Source organism: Vidua chalybeata, chromosome 4, assembly GCF_026979565.1.
Source record: "Vidua chalybeata isolate OUT-0048 chromosome 4, bVidCha1 merged haplotype, whole genome shotgun sequence".
NCBI lineage: Eukaryota > Metazoa > Chordata > Aves > Passeriformes > Viduidae > Vidua > Vidua chalybeata.
Genome location: NC_071533.1, coordinates 29,843,189 through 29,862,474, shown reverse-complemented (window position 1 = coordinate 29,862,474; position 19,286 = coordinate 29,843,189). Strand labels below are relative to the sequence as shown.

General features: G+C 40.7%; 1 protein-coding gene across 2 annotated transcripts in view; it reads right to left on the bottom strand.

Annotated features, from left to right (window-relative positions):
- TRIM2 (tripartite motif containing 2) overlaps nt 1-19,286 on the bottom strand; it is a 60,316-nt gene that overhangs the window by 31,638 nt on the left and 9,392 nt on the right. For both annotated transcript variants that reach the window (XM_053940733.1, XM_053940735.1), the window contains exons 2-3: nt 6,551-6,732; nt 4,153-4,390 (exon numbers count right to left, since the gene is read on the bottom strand). In XM_053940733.1, coding sequence (XP_053796708.1) covers nt 4,153-4,390; nt 6,551-6,684 — 372 coding nt within the window. In that variant the 5' untranslated portion in view covers nt 6,685-6,732. The remainder of the gene's footprint in view (nt 1-4,152; nt 4,391-6,550; nt 6,733-19,286) is intronic.

Sequence of the window (19,286 nt, the reverse complement as noted above, 5' to 3'; positions counted from 1 at the left end):
TCCAGACAGGCTGATTTCTTAAGATTTTTTTCCTAGCATCTCTTAATCAGGCAAGACTGATTTCTAACTACAGACAGACAACCATCACTGGCTTTTTATCTCTCCCTTCCATACCCAATGTGGGCATCACATTTTGTGACACTCCCAGAAAATTTTTCATTGTGACAGGTTTGCCTTACAAAACATCTCAGAAAATGACATTTGCCTCTACCTTGCAAATACAAGACAGCTCTTGGGTAGGATACACTGTAGCATCCAGCCCTGGCTTCAGCTGTATTTCCACCAAATTCAAGGAGAACACTCCCATCAGCTGTAATGACATGTGAATTTATATCCACTGGTTCTGAAATCCCATCCAGTGATTCCCACCTTAAACCCAACCAGCATATTTCAGCACAATGATGTAACTGGAGACCCATGCACATCTCACTACTGTAATTAAACTGAATTTACAGAAACTTTTAAAACTGCATAATCAAGGATGCAAGTACTTCTGAACTAGATTTCACAAAGCTAAGACACACTAATTCCAGCCCTTCAAAGTTCAGGTCTTGAGGAAAAAGCTCTCACCAATCACAAGTCCCTCTTCTCTAAAATCACGTTTGAAAAATCACATTGCTCATCCTCTGCTTACTATCTGTTTGAATTAAAAGAGCAGTCTACAGAAAAACGATGAGTCAGCTCTTTGCCACCCACCTTCCTCACGTCCACACATGCTTAATTCCTCTGTCCCAGGGCTCGAGTGCACCTTAGCTTTGTATGCTTTGGTTTTCTGAAGAATATAAGTTTGAATTACCTGAGGGTACCTCTGAGATACCTGATGAAATTTACAATGTGGGTTTTTCTCCCTCCCTAGTCACAGCTTTTGCCTTACCCACAGATTACACTTTAATGGGATACATGAGTAAGTGACATGGTGGGAAGTACAGAGATGAGGAGAAAAAACAAGGGTTTAAAAGGTAAGATATGAAGTAATTTCATCAGAATATCAAGGAGAGTTTTTTTTTTTTTTTTTTTTCTAGGAGAAGCATACAGGCAATAAGCAACAGCTCCAAAAGTTCAGGAAGTGTTTTTGTAAGCAAGATCTTATGCCTGTCAAGTTGCCAAGCAATGCTATTATCTTTTGAGAAAAAGGTAGTCAGAGTTAAGGCAATCTCTCTTGTTAAAAGCGTTGAATTTAATACTGTGTATCCTCTCTTGTTACACTCTAGAGGCAGAAAATACATTGCCCACCTTCTACATTGTGAAAACATGGATCCTCCCCTCTGAGCTGGTTTTCAGTTCAAATTCAAACAAAACCCAAGTACAGACATTTCAGAGGCTACACCACTCATTACATACAATGGAGTTAGAATTTCATCCGTTTTCCCTGCCCTGGCTTCTATACCTGCCCCTTAATGATTGTAGATCAATGTTTCAAGTCCAGAATGCTTTTATACACAAGAGCTACAGGTGTTTCACAGCTGAGAATAAAGCCAATTTTATTTTAATGTGTAGGCAGAAGATAAGAATCTCCTAGTAAGTTCAGACGTTCCATATGTGCCCTATTATCCTGAATTAACAAGAACATACACTTGTGCTCCATGTTGGGTCAAAATGAGAAAGCATTTTTTTATAGTTCAGGCACAGGTAACCATCTTTTGTATTAAGATACGACAAACTAAGTTTCATTCTTCATAAGATCACACAGAACAAAGATGCCACAACATAGGATGGGAGGATGTGCACGGAAGGAATAAAGTAAACATACACACATATTGAAAATATGAGTGATTGGAATAGGGGACCAACTGGAAAGGGAAAGTATCTAATCTGCATGGACTGAGGAAGCTAAGTTACAAGCAGACAGGCAAGCAAATGAGGAAGTATCTCTGCACCAGTTTCTATCTCATTTCAATCAGAGAGGTTTAAGAGCCGGATGGCTGAAATAATTGAAAAAAACTTGTTTAATCAGAAACTTATTTCCAAGCTAATATGAAGAAAAACTGGTAATATTTAAAAGAAATCTATTTGATGCAAATAGTAAAAATATAATGTGTCTGACCCTACCCAAAGCAATATGTAAAAATTAATGGAGGGTGGATTTAGTGCAGAATGACTGCTGGTTTTGTAAAGGCATTCTCCTCCAGCTGCCAGCTCAATCCTTTTTCACTTCCTGAAGCTCCCAGTAAAGTTTCCAGCTGCCAGGCACTTAGAATCATAGAATACCCTGAGCTGGAAGGATACTACAAGGATCATCGAAGTCCATTTCCTGGCCCTGCCAAGGACCACCCCAAGAGTCACAACTGACTTGAGGTGCCTAAAAGCATTGTCCAAATGCTTCTTGAACTCTGGCAGGCTTGATGCTGTGATCACTGCCCTGGGAAGACATTCTGGATGAAGATGTTTTAGACATTTCCAAATATCTAACCTACTTGCCACACAGTGCTCTTGTGTCCTGAACCTATGAAGCCAGCATAATCCCATTTCCTCAGTGAGGCCCTGTGCACCCTTGCAGCCAGACCCACCTGGCCAGCCTCAAGCAGCTCTCCCCAAATCTTACCTCAGTTCCTCCCATCACAAGGACTAATGTGTGCACTTAGATTTTCATTTCTTAGCTTCACAAAGGTTTAAATTTGAGTCACCCTCAGGCTATCCCCAACCCTCCCAGATACTTACTGAAGCGAGAGGATGTTCCCATCACACACTTACTCAGCATCCTAAATGGCATGCTGTGTTTCAAGGCAAGCCAAGTTAGTTTAGAGGACTTACAAATGCACCTTTCCCTATAAATGAGTTCTCAGAGAGGCATAAGGTGGCATGTTTTTGATTGTAGACAAGACAGGTTTTTTTAAACACACCCAAAGAATAATCAGCTCATAATTTTAAATATAAAACAAATAACACCTTAATTTTGACCTTTTTCTGCATTTCGCAATCAAATGGCTCCTATCAGAATGGCTATGTCAGAAAACAACTATGATTCATTTTAAAGAGAGCAAATAAAATGCAAACAAAAACTAGGAATGCACTAATCAGTAACCACTACATACACATAAGTATAGTACACATTAAAAAACATTATACCAGTTATTCATTAATCAGAGAGTCCAACGTGAGACCAGTCCACCTAATTCCAACAGAGAAGGAAGGAACTGAGCTATTCCTCTATTACAGTAATCATTATCTATCAGCTGAATTACTCCTATACAATCAATGTACCTACACTGAGTATCAAATAAAACAGTCCCCAGAAAGTTGTCCTAAACTACTGACATGTGTTTCTTGGCTTGCATAGAAGCACAACATTCAGTTTACAATACAGCATTGCTGAGTTTCGCAGTCTCTACTTAAATGTTTGCATAAGCTTAGCTATGAGTCAGGAGCTCATATGCCTATCATGAAGTTACACAGGTTAACACTGAAAATTGTGAAGTAAGCAGAGTTAGAGCTGTTCTTGCAGTAATCTGTGAATATTAACTCAGTTGGGGGTACTTGCCAATGAATATACTGATATGATTTGAGGATGTGTGTGAGGACATGCAAGGTAAAAAGAGTAGGTGGAGGGAAAAAACAAAGCAGCCTCCAGGAACTGATATGAGAGATCCACAAAACACTGCAGATAAACAGAAGCACTCTGTTTCTAGCCTGTGCTGATACAAAGCATCCTAAGCGAGGGCTCACCTTTATTTGGCTCTATGTTAATATGTTCACTTACCTTTTGGTACTGCCCCAGTGTGCAGGGTCGGTAAAACTCATAAGGTCCTTGTCACATATTGCCAAACAAATATACAGGTACCCACAGCAACAGTTGTTGCTACAAGTACGAGGGCTAAGGAAACCCAACCCAAAGAAGTAAAGGCACAAAGTTTAGTACTTGCAGGACAATAATTCTGACCAAATGTGCCAAAAGACATCATCATGATGATTGGCAAGATGATTGGTAAGATGACTGGTAAGATAAAATAACATCCTGACTACTTCAAGATGCTCCACTAAAAGCATTTGAGTTAATTTCAAGAATCACTTGTCTTTTGCTGATTTATTATAAAATCAAAGAAACAGTGTGATTCCACTTCCCCTGCTCTCTCTTTAGAAAAAGACATCCATGAAACCCAGACAAGTCAGCACATATCAATACCTGCACAAAGCACAGGAGGCCATCTCACTTACATTTCCATCATGATTGGGGCAGGAGAGTGGTTTGCCTGCAGCAACAGCAGTGACAGTCTCCAAGATGGAGGACTCCTCAATGCTGTTGTCCGGCGTTCGCTGCAGGACATCCATCAGGTTGGTAATAAAGAAGTTGTTCTGGAGTGCAGAAACCCCTTTCTCTGGCAGAATGGAGGTCTGGCGGCACACGGGGCAAGAAAGGGTTAAGCTATGGGCTGGAATGTAATTCTGTAAACACCTATGGGGAAGGAAGGTGGAAGGAGAAAGAAAGGGAAAGTATCATCAAAGAGGGGAAAAAAACCCCTTTCATCAGTTAAAGAGCTAGTTTGAAATAGTACTACCCCTACTTATAAAAGCACATCAAACAAGCTTCTGAAGCAAAAGTGATTATGGGGAATAATTTTTCTTCTAAATCTTTTTTGACTCTGCCACATGAAAAAAAAAGGTTCAATAAGCAGACATCATTAAAAGAGTTACATGCCTTTTTTTGAGATATTCATGCAGTTGATCATGATTTCAGACACCTACTGCATCCTGCTCACAGGACGTTTTATGCAGTAAAATTTTTGAATTTATCTGATAAAAGTCTGACAGACATGAAGTTGCATCAAATATTTGAGCCTGTGCCTTTAACTGACTAACCGGTGCTTGACCCTTGTCTTTCCAACAGAATCTCCTTTAATAACTTGTGTTTGTGGGTTTAGTGTTTCAGAGGTAAAACATGGTCCAAATAAAACCATAGGAAATTTTTTCATCTATTTCAATTTGGGAAGTTATTTGGCAGCTATCCAAAATCAACAGAGCTTTTTTTACAACATGGGGAACTACCTGCCAGGTTATCACAGTTTATGTTAAGGGGAGTTTTGGAGGAAAGTTTTGTTTGTATTTGATTGGGACGGCGGTGTTGGTGTTTTTCAGAAAAAATAAATTTCACAGAGTATAAACCTGACACAAAAGTTCAGCAATCAACAATATGCACAATATGCAGCAGGCTGGCCTAGGTGAGACTTAAGGCCACTTTTGGCCTTGGAAATGAAGTTAACACCTGGCTGGGCATGCAACATACAATTACATGCAATATCCCATAGTAAGTATGATCCTGTAAGAAGAAACTTTGCAGAATGCAGTTTTTAAAGGGAGGGAGCAGTACTACACCGAATTCCTCATAGGAGGCCAACTGAGAAAGTTTGACCTCACACAGCTCCACAGCTCTTGTCCTTTTAAAAGGGTTTTGGTTGCACCACTCATCATCTTCCCCTAGCAGCCCTCCTCCTGACCCCCCAGTAAGGGCTCTGTGATAGGAGAGCTTAGGCTTTGCACATCAGCACTTCACTGGAAGAGCTCTTCCATCTTCTCTCCATAACCAGATCAGCCTAAGAGGATTCCAGTGAAAACCAGAAGCTAACCTTAGGTTTTATACATGAACAGAAGTCAGGAAACATAACACATGATGGTGAAAATTTTGTCTCACTGACTTCAGTAAGAGGTTCAGTGCTGTCTTTTTGAATGCTGGGATTTCCTGTTGTTCTACAAAAGACCAGTTCATCTGACACAGGCAGAGATCCACAATTTTTCTTTCACCCTGTGCATAGGTAGAGATTCACACCACAATTCTTGCTAAGAGGTGGAAATCTCCTAAATTAAATAAGTGTTCACACCACATACCATTTATAAACATTCTCCTGCCATTCAATATACAATCCAGAGTTGCATCCCATCATCAGACTAAGAACTCTAACCACTAATTCTTCAGCTAACTTTTATGCAGGTGCTGTATTTTCTCCACAATTTGATGGATAATGCAACATTAAAGTCTCATTATGCATATTCAGTTCATTCAGCCGAATACAGTAAAAGGCAAGTTGCTGGTTTATCACATCTCTTTCCAGAGAGTTTCCCACTTCAGTCAACCAAACTGCAGAAGAATGAAGACATTTAATCTCAGGTTATTAATAATGCATGTATCATGCCTAACTCTTGGACATTAAAGGATGGGATAATTACTTATCGGCTTAGTAAATCAACAAAGAATTTTTAAAATTGTTTCTAATTATATGATAACCAGAATAAATTTGACACCATTAACTTGAGGTCCAAATTCTGGCTATCATCACCTTTCACACTGTAGTAACCGTATTCATTAGTTTAATTAGATTTACTTTTTGTTTACTCATGCATAAAGGGAATGTATTCCAAATATGCCACTGCTGTCTCTTCTTCCTGCCTGTCACAAATGTGTTTTTCTACATCCCTGCCTCTCCAGCCTTCCCAGACTTTATCATGCCTTAACACCACATTTACAAGTAGAGGGAAAAGTCCCTGTCCACTAAAGGATGCCTTGTCCTCTGCTTGCAGCAGGACACAAATCTGGAGTTACCAGCATGAGGAAAGGACTTACCTCTCACAGAAAGTGTGCAGGCAGGGAAGTACTTTGGGGTTCTTGTAACGGTCCAGGCATATGCTGCAAATCAGAAACTGCTTGTCAATCTGACGGACCACAGGACTTGGGATGTTGGAGCCTTCACTGGCCATCCTAGACCACTGACATATGGGTCCTGTTCCCTTCTACCCTGCACAGTGCTGGAGCAGAGTGGGGAAAATAAGAAAAGAAGAAAAATGGCTTATAAACTCCATGAAATAACAAAATCATTGACTAATCCACTCGTGTTTTATCCTTATGCAGGAATTCATACTTCCATATAAAACCAAAACAAGAAAGAATGAAACTTCTAATATGGTTTATCACTGATGACAGCAAGGGAAACAGTCAGCAACATCGACAATACCTCTGCCTGAGCATTCTGGAAAGGCATGCTGCCTCTAGACTGAAAGTTACGGGGCTGTCTGGTTTTAAAGAAAACCGATGATAAAAACATTCTTGAGCCAATAGGTTCAGCCAGTGCTAACAAACATCGGATTTGTTACATCTACAGTACCACTGGCAAAATGCTCAAACTGGAACTGCACCAGCCAGTCAAATGGCTGCATCACAGAGTTTGAGAATTATTTACCTAACAATTTTTTTCCCTTGTCGGTGCTGGTATTGGCAAAAATATCATAGATTTTGACTTCAGGAAGACCCCAAGAAGGAAGCTCCAGAACCAGCCAGCCCCCTGAGAAGGGAATGCTCAAATTCTGCATCAACAGTAGGGATGAGGTAGGCACAATGAAAATCCTCATGATAAAAGAAACAGAGCAAAGAAGAGGCAACTGATAGCCACTGATAACCAGCAACAGTACGGTGAAGGATACATGAAGCACATCCAAATAATAAATGCAATAAAAATGTCATTCTAGGCAGAACGAGTAGTAAGAATCATGTTTCTAGGACTGAGGATTCTTCATAATCTGGCATACAAAGCATGAAATAAAAGGCTAAGAAAAAAGTCTACTAACTGTTAGAATTAAAATCGCAGGTTAAAGAGATGGCAGCAGGCTTGGAACGCCTCCTGTCCTAGAACAAGGCACAGGGAGAGAAAAATGTAGGTTCTTTTCAGCTGGAGATACAGATTATAGCCAATAATAGAATAAAATGTGAAGAGAAGACAGGAGGAAAAGGATGGAAGCAACCATAGAAAAAAAGTAAACTGCCTGCTAAAATAGTTTAGGAAAACCTGGCAAGCAGAGTCCCCGGCAGGGTGGCCCAGAAGGAACTCCTCTCCATCAGCATTTCTAGCAGGCTGAAGTGCCGGGAGGCGCAGGCGTGACTGTCACAGCACTGAGTTCTGCCAGACCTCCCGCACCCACAGCAGAACCTGGCTTCTCTTCTCTCTGAGCTGCAAGCCCAGCTGGGCTTCTTCTCTGCAGGTACACTCCTGAGGAGTCTAACTTCTCCCTAAACAATTTCTACCCCTTTTTAGTCACCCATTTCAGACAATTTAGATCTAGCTTGAGGGCAGTTCAGGCTTTCCAAGACAGAAACAACAAGCCCTCTACTGATCATGCTCAAAGCTCTCTCAATTCCAGAATGCTTTGCATGACCTGTGTAACATTTTATTGTTAATGTTACATTAGGTCTTCTTCCTGTACTTGAATGAATGGCACACTAGTCTGTCAGAACCCATGCTGCTCTTCCTGAGCTGTGTAATGAGCCATATGGGTATGTTTTACTTCCTACACTGAGCAAGGGGCTGTTTCTAGGATAATGACAGTGATTATGGATCCTAAATCAGCTGTTCTGGCTTCCCTGATAACAAGTTCCTGGGGTATAGCCTCGGTGTTAGCAAATACAGCGGCATAAAGTTATTCACACTTCAAATACCCAACAGCAGTAACTGACATTTAATTCAATGGGAAACACTTATGGCAGGCTCTTTTGTTTCCTTTTTTTCTGAGGAAGGGGAAACTGCAATGACAAAAATTGCTCTAATACTCATATCATGTTTGTTCATGACCCAAAAATGCATGATTTGTGGACTGATCATATTTGCATGTCTTTTTCATCTTTTTTAATACTTAAAAAAAAAATTTTCTTTCCCCATAGTAAGATAAAATGCATTACATAAAGACATTTTTTTTTCCTATTTAAATGACAAAAATCACAAAGAATAAACCTTAGGGGATCAATTAGCAAACCATGTTACTTTTATTGAGTTAAAGGTGGCTTTACAAGAAGTGGAACCAAAATATCTGGCTTTTACAAAACGGAGTAGAAAGACCAGACAATCAAATACCTATTAACATATTCATACATTTGGCAGCATAACATGCAGAACATCAGCATGAAAAAGAACATCAGTGTTTCAAAAAGAAAGTTCATTTCCCCGCTTACACAGCTGTGTTTGCCTCCCACTCTCCCTCCCCAAATGTTAGGGGCAGGGACCCAAATAAAACAGGGAAGATAATCAGAAGCAGGAGGATTTCTTATCAAAAGCATGGTTTCCAAATTGGACACACCAACAGTATAATTCTTTTGTTATAGACTGAACACATACTGGGAAAAGCTGTACTTAAGATATGAAAAAATAGGTCTCCAGTGAATGCTGCCTGTCATTTAACAGAAGAAAGTCCTCTAGCACCCAGGTATTGTCTGTATTTCATCTTTCCCTTATCAAGTAAAGTTACACCAGTAAATAGTGCTTGCACAAGAAAATCTGCTTCTGGCTGAAAAAATTAATATTGATTTAACCTGTTTTTCAGCTTAGTTTTGCACATTCCCCCAATGTCACCACAAAATCAAGTAATTCTTAGCATTTCATACACAAATCTCATGCCAGCTACTTTATTTTTCAAATGCTCATGCTTTAAGCTTTGCCAGTGAAAGAAACCATTAATGATTCAGAAAAAAGTGATTTTAGTACTCTGTATTTTGTCTGAAATGCAGCAGGCCATGACTGTCATTTATCCCCTGTGTTCACATAAATCAGATTTAAAACATGCACCTGGAAACAGAATTTCATCTGTACATTTCAAGCTTTGGCCACTACCTGGTAGAACTTCTCACACAAATAGTCCCTTTAAAAAAATCTTTTGAGAATGAGATTTGCAGGATTCTGCAGCCTCTCTAAGGCAATTCCACCTTTGATGTAATCTTGATAAATGTGATGTAGCTATGAGAAGGATGATTTTGCTCATTTACTCAATGAAGGCAACTGTACAATCAAAGACTATTCGAAGAAAATTTAGACATTTTAGACAATGTTTTTGAATTTCACCAGACAGTATTTTTTTCTGATTTACTGCTATGCTTGCAGCAACATAAGTTTTAAATGCATTAGCAGTGGGAGATTTTGCAAAGTGACACTACTTTTACAAGAAAAATGTTCGGTTTTTTAGCAGCATCTTCTGGGCTCAAAAACTGCCTGAGTGCTTTTCAGAGGTTCATTATGTCTCACAATCAGAATAGAGCAGCTAAAGCATGAGCTTCGAAAACAGGGCTATCACTTCTCCATGTAGTTACACTTCGTAATTTAAACATGCAAAGCTAAAGGACTAGGAAACATTACACCAAACAAGACATAAGCCCCCACCCATTTATCTGTGCCACAAACAAACACACACTCAAAACCAAATTCGGGTTCGCTAAAGGGTTCTGAAATTTACTCCCTTTGTCGCCTTTTTGAGGCTCAAGAATCGTGATATTCCCAGCCACCCCAGAAACAGCATTACTCTTTTTCCTTCTGCTTGGAGATACGATTTTCATTTAAAATAAACTAGACCGCAAAGAAAGGAGAAAACAATGGCTCTCTAAGCTAGTGGAAAGCTTTGCCCCGCTATGCATGCATGCCTTCAGGAAAGCCAGGGTGCGGCCCCACCCATATGAAAGGAACTTCCTATAGCACTGGGAAAGGGGTGGAAAAAAAAAATCAAGTTAGGTATAGCAAATAACAGTTCCAGAAGAGCTGTTTCAGGTAAATAGAGACATGTAATAGAAAAATGCACCCTTTCTACAGGTATCCTCAAATGAGCTCTGGAACTCCTGAAAATTCTCTATTAGTTTTCCAGTCGAGAAAAGATATTGGGGAATCAAGTAACTGTTCACTTCACAGGATTTTATTCCTAAAAGAGCAGAATTCTGTGTTACGATACACTGCTGTCTCTGAAATCTACCCACTACCTGAAAGTACAGCCTGAGGAGAACAAATTGCTTGCAGCTTATTCATCCTCTTCTTATCAATGGTATTCACAACCTAGAGGGTCTATTCATGTACTATGAATGAATAGGTTTCCAATGGCAACGTTTCCAAAGGAACAGTTAGGCCTCCAGAGCCATAAGAAAGGGTGGGGAACCTCAATAATTTTGCTTCAAGGACTGGGAGAGCTGAGCCTTTAAAGTCCTTAAAACAGATAGATCACCTGTCCACAGTCTGTAGGAATAAAGAACAGATTCAAGCCATTTCTAGCAACAGCCCCCAGATTAGCCAATACAGAACACACTGAGCAAATTAATAATCAGAACAGCCACACAGTCCACTTGTGTAAAAGGTTTGATAAGCTAAATTTGCATTCCTTTCTCTCCCACTCTTGCAAGCAGCTTAGTGCCTTGTTTAAAACACAGCAACCCTCTTCTTTCTTACAGCATGCAGAAATGTAATGAACAATCAGGGGCCAAAACAGGAGCAACCCAGCAGCAGCCACCAGGAATAACACTGAGCAAACTTGAGCATTTCAGACCTACCCATCTTCGTAGAAAAATAGCTTAATCAGTGCAGTGCTGAGGATAAAATCCTTGCAGGGACGGAGCTGCAGTTCCGCAGTAATCCAAACGAACAAACCATCATCTGTTAATATTTCAAGCCTCACACATAAAACTGCTAAGGAATCCCTATCACAGCACAATCATTATTAGAGACACAAGAGATTTTGTGCTCTAAGGAATGATGCTCCATTCCATGAAGAGGACAGGTGGAAAGAAAAATGGAAGAATAAGAGGAGGCCCAGTGAAGTCGTCATGAATTTTTTTTCCTCCCTGGGTCATTTACAAGTGGGAGACCCCTTCAGGATTCAAACCAATCAATCTTTATTTAGCACATCTTTTTCTCACTCAGCCTGTGTAGAAAGACTGCAGCAAATGGTGCAAGGGATTGTGGGATGGGGATGCAGCAGAGAGCTGCAACCAGATTCGCTGGGTTCTTTTTTTTTTCCTCCCTACTCAGCAATCAGCTGTTCCGAGGCTCGGAGCACGGCCATTGAATTTGGTCACCAGAATGTTATTACAGGATTAGCAGGCGGAGACAGCTACCACCGCGCATCTGGCATGTCAATGCAGCTAAGAAATACATATGCAAATACTACTCACAAATCGGAAAAGGATTTAACTCTGAAGGAGAGAGTAAATATTACATAACATCCATTATCAGGACAGCTGCCAGAGATAAAAAGAAAGCACTTTCATTTATAAAAAAGATAAAGTTTAACACTTAATGATTCTACTCGGATTTTTCCAGGATTATGGGTATTTCTTGGAACGTAATTTTTCCCTGCTCCAACTTTTAGAAGCAACAAAAGACCCCACAAATGATCTTTGTCTCTCTCCGGATGTTTAAAGCAGAAGCAAAGAGCCTCTCCAGAAAAGTGTGCTACTGACACACAAACCAGCAGCAGCTTCTTCTGCTACAGAGCCATATATTTGATCTGACTCAGTCTCAAGTCAAATATTCAAGGCAGCAATAATAAACTCATATTCAAGGAATTTAAGAATCAAGGCTAATACACTGTTCCAGTTTTCTATAAACATTAATGTAAAAGTATATTATCATAGTTGATCTATTTACTTGCTTACATTTTTTTAATTCACAGATCAACTCTGATTTTACTAGGCTGTTACCAAAGAAATAAAAAAATTTGGTGCCTGCTATTTTTCATCTATGCTGAGAACCTTGTTAAAAAGATGCTTGTGAATACACAGACACCACGAAGTAAAGCAACATAGATTTAGCTTTGTCTTCCAGTATTACAGCTGGTGGGTTTCACAGACAAGGTAGTATTTGCATCTCTAAATACAGTGTATCTTTTCTTTTGAAAAAACCAAATCATATGCAAGCATTTCAGCTAACTGAGGCTAACAAAGCTTCCCACAAATAAAAGAACACAAAGCATCCTTTGCATCAATAAGAAAACACGTGGGGCTTAAATACTCTCTTCGCTACCCTGACTTAATTAGGACACATATAGATATTTTAGAAGTTTAAAATGTTGTCCCAAGCTCTTTAAACACAGTTTCTAGATAATATTTATTCCATTCTTGAACTGATGAGTTAGGTAGTATTAATAATCATTTAGTGTGACTGAATTGTAATCTAAATTCCTGTTGAAAATACAAATTCTGCATACATCCTTTACTTTCTACTTGGCGATCATGTAGCCAGATCATTTTATGCATCAGGCAGATCCAGCCTGGTTTCCCTGGACAATATGCCCACAGGGTGATGGCATGTTGTAATCCAGTTTATAACCTGAAATGAAACATCAAGCAGCGTGTGTGCATGTATTAGAATTTGGGGTGCCTGTGCCAAAATACTGCCCCTCTAACTCCCTTAACATATGCGGAACGCAATCAAAGAGAGAGCACAAGGTATGTTTCATTTTAGCTCCAACATTCAGGAGCAGCAGAATTCACAGTTTAAAAGAAAGCCAGAGATTTCAGGCATGTTTTTGGAGAGGTAGATTTTTTATCTTTGTTTCAGGGAGTTTTTTTGTTTTTCTTTTTAAACTGTCTGGGGAATCCCTATTGTAAAGAACAAGCAAAATATTTCACTCCCACAGCAAGAAGATCCAAGGCTTTTATTTCTGCCAGTGGAACAAAGACACTTTAAACAAAAATTAAGTGATAAAATTCAGGAGTGCAACCCCCAGAACTGAAGTGGAAGACTGTCGGACAGAAGCATGCAGACATCATTTAGTCGCTTGCTTTCCCTTGCTCATTTCTAACACTGCATTTACATACACTAAAACAGAATGACCAGTATCACTCAAATTACTATTTCCATTTATGGTCAGTAGTAAGGACTACATACCCCTCAGAACAGATTCCATAACATACCTCATGGCCAAAGGAGACTGCTGGAGCCACAGCTGCAGCCACTCTGATAGGGAAATACACCTCCAAATGAGAGATTCCTTCAAAGTACTGTTCTCTTACAATTAACTCTGAGAAGTTGCCTGCTGACAATGAGCTGATACTCCACAAATTATCCTGCTTCTTCAAAAGAACAACAACGTGCTACTGTGGCAAGGAAATTGAGACAAAAGGCATAGCATTTCCCTGAGATTTTTCTTGTTACGTGTTGATATGTGGGTTCCTTCTCCTTAGTGAGGAGGAAATTGATTCAGTCTTGCACTTTACCCCCACAGCAATTACAACCAGACTCATTCAAATAGGTTTATTGTATGTGTATGTCTTTTGTGCTGGGAGATGGGGGTGGGGGTGGTCATTATATGCTTTGTTTTGTTTGTTGTTTTTCTGGTTTTATTTAAAAAAGAATAAGCTACTTTTCCTCAGAAAATTGCTGCATTTCATTGTTGCTGTTGACTTATCTGTGTCACTGCTGACTACAGAAGAAAGTTCTGGAGAAGAAAATACATAGTACATGCCATCTTCACAGTGCCATGGAAGAGTGATCTAACTTCTGTTGTCATCCTCTGTAAATGTCCTGGGTTTTGAATAACTTATTGTTTTCCCTGTTCCAAACACAACCTGAATTCATTTTCTTAGGGAGGCCATGATTAGTAAGCTACCAAAAAACCTCACAGTTAACTTACAGGTCATAGGTAGATATTGATAATATTAAATAAGTCATCCAAACACTCCAAATTAAGATTAATGGTCTGCACTGAAGCCTACACTGTAAACTGACTGAATGGAGAGTAGTCTGCTGTACAAAAGTGATTTTAAGGTCAGCAGAAAAAAATTATTGCGTTAGTTCAAACTAAATGACCAGCTAATACAGTCCTGGCAATTCAGGCTGACTGAAAAGCAAGAGATGTGAGAGACCAGAAATCAATTACCCAAAGCCAACATGCTAGAAATGAGGATTAGTTTAGGATCACAAATATAGGATAGGATGGGCTGGTACAGCCATTACACAGCTCCACACATCCTTAATTTGACCCTGGTGCCAGGAGAGCAAGTGGGGTGAAACAGCCAAGCTTTGTCATTGTGGAGCCATGCCCACAACCAGGAATCAAGAGGCCTAAGTCTTCCTTATGAGCCAGTGGCCTTTAACTTCACCACTGTGGCTGTGAACCCACACAGACCCAGCAGCTTCCAGAGAGCAAGTGCAACTTCCAGCCCTCACTCCACATTCTCCAATGGTCCAGGCTGCAGCTCAAACCATCTGAGAACAGCAACAGCTTCCTCCCACTGTGGGTTTGTAGCCAGAGGGCATATCTGCCCCAAAAGGAGCTCTGCTAGGTCCTGGTTCCTTCCCACCAGCCACGGGCCATGGTCACTCCCTCATCTTATGATCCAGCAGAGCAGATGCTTTTTCCCAAAGCTTGTCATCCAACATAAGGGATTTTTCATAGCCTGGGAGGCAAACAACTTGAAAGGTTTACCTGGGTTGTAATGCTGGCCTGCTGGAAACTTTCCCAGCAGCCCAGCACCCATCCTCCTGTGACTTTGCCACATTCTTTTATTTCCTTCTACCTTCTGCTTATGTCTAGTTTAGCTTGCCAAGGTTGCGGCTTTTGCAGCACAACTGCAGCACGGCTGGGACAGCCTGGCCTCCCTGCTTAGCCAGCCTGAGCCTTTCTTGGCAGGACTGCATTTCCTGCCTCTCTCCACCACGGCAGTTTCAAGTCAGGCAGCACCAGACACAAACTGCTTTTCTCCCCTCCGTGTTATCCATTCTCTTCCCCTTATTGCCATTGACGTGGCACTGCAGCCACCAGAAACAAGCTCTGTATTCTGGCATTCCTTCTGCACAGCAATGGGCTGACCTGTTATCCCATCACTGTCAGATGCAGATGTCATGAATTAGATTTTTTTAAAATAGTTTTCAGCTGCTGAAGGCACAGGAATAACAGGAATAGAATCCACTGCTACAAATTAAAGCCTTGCTTAATAGTGTTACATGTTTAATGATTTATTCTTTTTTCTTCCTCCTTTCCCCATCTTGTAATCAAAGCTTACAAAAGGGTGAGACCCTGAAACATGGGTGGACCTCTTAAGACATCGACATACTAATGCTTTATACTCCAGTTTCTGGAGGGAAGGTTATGGCTGGCATCTAATATCCATGTTTCTTCTCTCTCTTCATCCCACAACTTGTACCTCTGCTGTACCCCTTCTCCACCCCGGCTTGGAGATGAATAGTCCTGCTTCTATGCCCAGAGACCCTATCTCCCAGCTGTCCTGTCCTTGGATGGAGAGGGGACCTACTGGTAGCTGCACTGCACACACCAAGGGACAAGTCTGGCAGGTTAGAGTTTCTGTGATCACACAGTCATCTCCAACTGAGAGGTTATTTGTCTGACTCAGGTTTTCAGGACCTCTTTTTGAGTCAAGGCCTTGCACAATAAATTCCAAAACAGCTGGAACACACTAAATTTACTGCACGTGAGAGGACGATGCATGAATAGGCATCCATGAATCCCCAACCAAATACCCCAAATTCTCAAAAATGAGATTTCAAAGAGAAGGGGTAGGAAATGAATGGAAGGGACACACCAAGGGAAAGAACAGGATAAAAGTATCAGGGTTAAATTACAGCATCAGAATTGTAATTTAGGGTCCTTTCCATGTTTAATAAAATGTCATATTCTCAGGTGAGCTTCTAAAAAAATCTGCAGTAAGGTATGTCCAATTAATTATTTCAGGGACTAGATGTTGTGCAGTCATAAGTAAAAGAATTTTTAATTGTATACTTGCCATCCAAAGCAGTAAGTCAGAGCATCTCTACTGAAAAAACCCTACCCTGACTACCAGTACTGTTACTATCACCCTTACAGTTGCACATTTTTGACTCTCTAGGTCTACCTATTTTGTGAACACTGACAGGTCTCTGTTCAGCCTTTATAGGTACACAGGCTCAAATAAAACCAAGCTGCACTGACAAATAATTAAAACTGCACATCAAAACATTGCTGCTTCCATAAACACCTGCTGTGAAACGTTACTTGAAATAAAAGTGCTCCATGAAGACTCCACATTAAATACTGTTAGCATTTCCAGGAGTAGGAAAACAGGCAGTAGAGCAAAAAGGAGGCTGATCAGGAGTCTATTTGGAAAAACTTTGTCGCTCGTCTTTTCTACATACTGTTAGATATAAGATATGCTGAAAAATGCTCTAGGCATTTTCTTCAGAGTTGCTGAGCAACAGGGAAAAAATGCAAGCAGAAAATGCTCAATGCTTTTGATATTGAGCTGTGTGGTGAAAATTGTAGAGAACATCCCCTCCACTCCCTCCTGAGACTGGATCTGCCCCACGCTGCCTGTCCACTGCAGCTCTCACTTTAGCAGAGGTAACACACTTCAGGTGCTGGAGTTTAGTCACATATTCTCTGATGACCACCAAGAAATTACTCTGTTGTTTCCATTTAATTCAGTAGGATTTTGGTGAACTAGCATGAAGTTCAAATCAGCAAAGGAGAAGGTAGCACTCAGCAATCACTACAAGCCATGTAACTTCTTCACAAAATTAACTAAGGAGAGTGCCAACGTTTAGAATGTTTTTCTTGCAGCCTTCAAAACTCCCTCCCCCCATCAAATATAACAGATGAAACATAAACCAGAAGGTAAAGAAACTTAAACCACCTTAGGTGTCTCACAGCAAGAAACAGGAGCTAGAATCTAAGTATTAAAAAAAGCAAAAATGGACGCAGAAAGGGAAGGAATTCTCATCTTCTTAGCACAAAAACACATTACTGGGATAAGGACTAAGATAGAGGGAGAAAAAAGAGCCCCTCTGAAGCATGTGAACAGCCTGAAATCAGGTTCACATCCTCTGTAACATTTATGTTGTTTAAATACAAAATACTGGTTGCTGCCTCTCCATATTTACCTTAGCTTTTGAACAGTACCCACCTCATTTTCTTGTCCACAGCCCAGCAGCGAGGTTAACTTCTCTATCTGCCAAGTCTTCTTCTGAACCAAAATAGCTTTCAAAAACACAGCAGTAAGTCTAAACATGTATATCATCCTTGGGTTCAGAGAAAACCTTGCTCAAGCATTAAGTGGCCGGCAGAAGTTTACCCAGGCAGGCTCTTTATGTTGGCAAAAGTGCAATGCTGAACTTTCACAGCAAGTAGGTAAACAGCAGGTAGTCTGGCAGCACTAGCAGCAGTGAGAAACAATGTCAGGACAACCTTGGCAAAAGGAGCTCTGTGGGTTTTAACAATGGTTGTGGGCACAGGAGCTGAACAGACCAAACAACCACAGCAAAAAGCCATCTACAGCTCTCGGTGGGAGCTCAAAGTGCACAGAGCTTGAGTGTGCCAGCTGTGACGCTGTGTCCTCCACCTCCACACTCACAGGGACACTCTATTTGACTTTCCAGCAGTCAGTTCCAGCAGTTCAAAACCTGGAAACACCCAATGGCTGAACTTCACCCAGTAAACATGCCAGTCCCCAGCAAGGGCACTCATTTGCTGATTGCATGCCAGCATTCCTATTTAAAGAACTGTTGTTATTGGAAATAGCTGAAACCTTTCTACAGCAGGGATTAAGTGCTCCCTGCACCTTGGGCCTTGCCTGCAGGAATGCATCAATTCCCAGCATGTGCTTCCACAGCAGTTTTACCACAGCCACAGTAACATGCGTTATCTGCCTGAAAAGTCCATCAAACCCCTGATCCCCAGACAGTCCTTCCAAGCAGCCGCTCTGGCTCAGCCCAGGTTTTCCTCAAGCCTTCTCCCTGAGGCACAAGATTTTATACATGACACAAAGCTGTCTATCTTTACCCTTCCATCTCCAAAAACAACTCTCCTAAACTTCCTCTTAGACATCTCTTGCAGGTTCAGGCCAGATGCCCAAAGGCCCTTACAGGGCATTGCCAGGCTACTCATAAGCAAATGCTCAGCTCTGATGTAGGTTAGATTTCTGCAAAAATTACATTCTCAGGAGACCTTGTACATACACTCCTGCATGAATGTCAGTCTTTTCAACTGGCATCACGACTTAGGAAGCAACAGCTAATGAAAGAGGAGAAAAGCAGAACCACTCATACGCACAATTTTAAGACTCTCACAAGCTGAACTGAGATATACAGGACATTCATTTCTACATGAAAACACATTCATTTTATGTTACAGGAAAACCAGTCCATTTTTGTGTACATTAAAAGCAAATTAGGAGACAGTATAGGAAACTATAATATAACAAACGTGTGAATGCATCCGTCTGTTTAAACAAAAAAAGGCACTTGGAAAAAAAAATCTGGCATCAGGAGAAATAGGAACAATATTGTCTTAAATCAATCACATTATCACTTGGATTGTGATAGCACCTGGCGATCTCTTTCAAGTACCAGAATCCTGCTGTGATAGGCACCTGCGACACAGCATACAAGCTCCCTTGCAAACATAGGTAGCCTGTATCTAGGCCAAACACAGACTGTTGCTATGTGACTGCATCTGTGACACTAGGTACTTTCTACACTAAGAAGTTTGCATAGCCAGCCATCAATTTAGATAAGGACTATCTTTGTAAAGAAAGAGGCTGAAGACAGTGGCTTATATAGCATGAAACTCTTGCA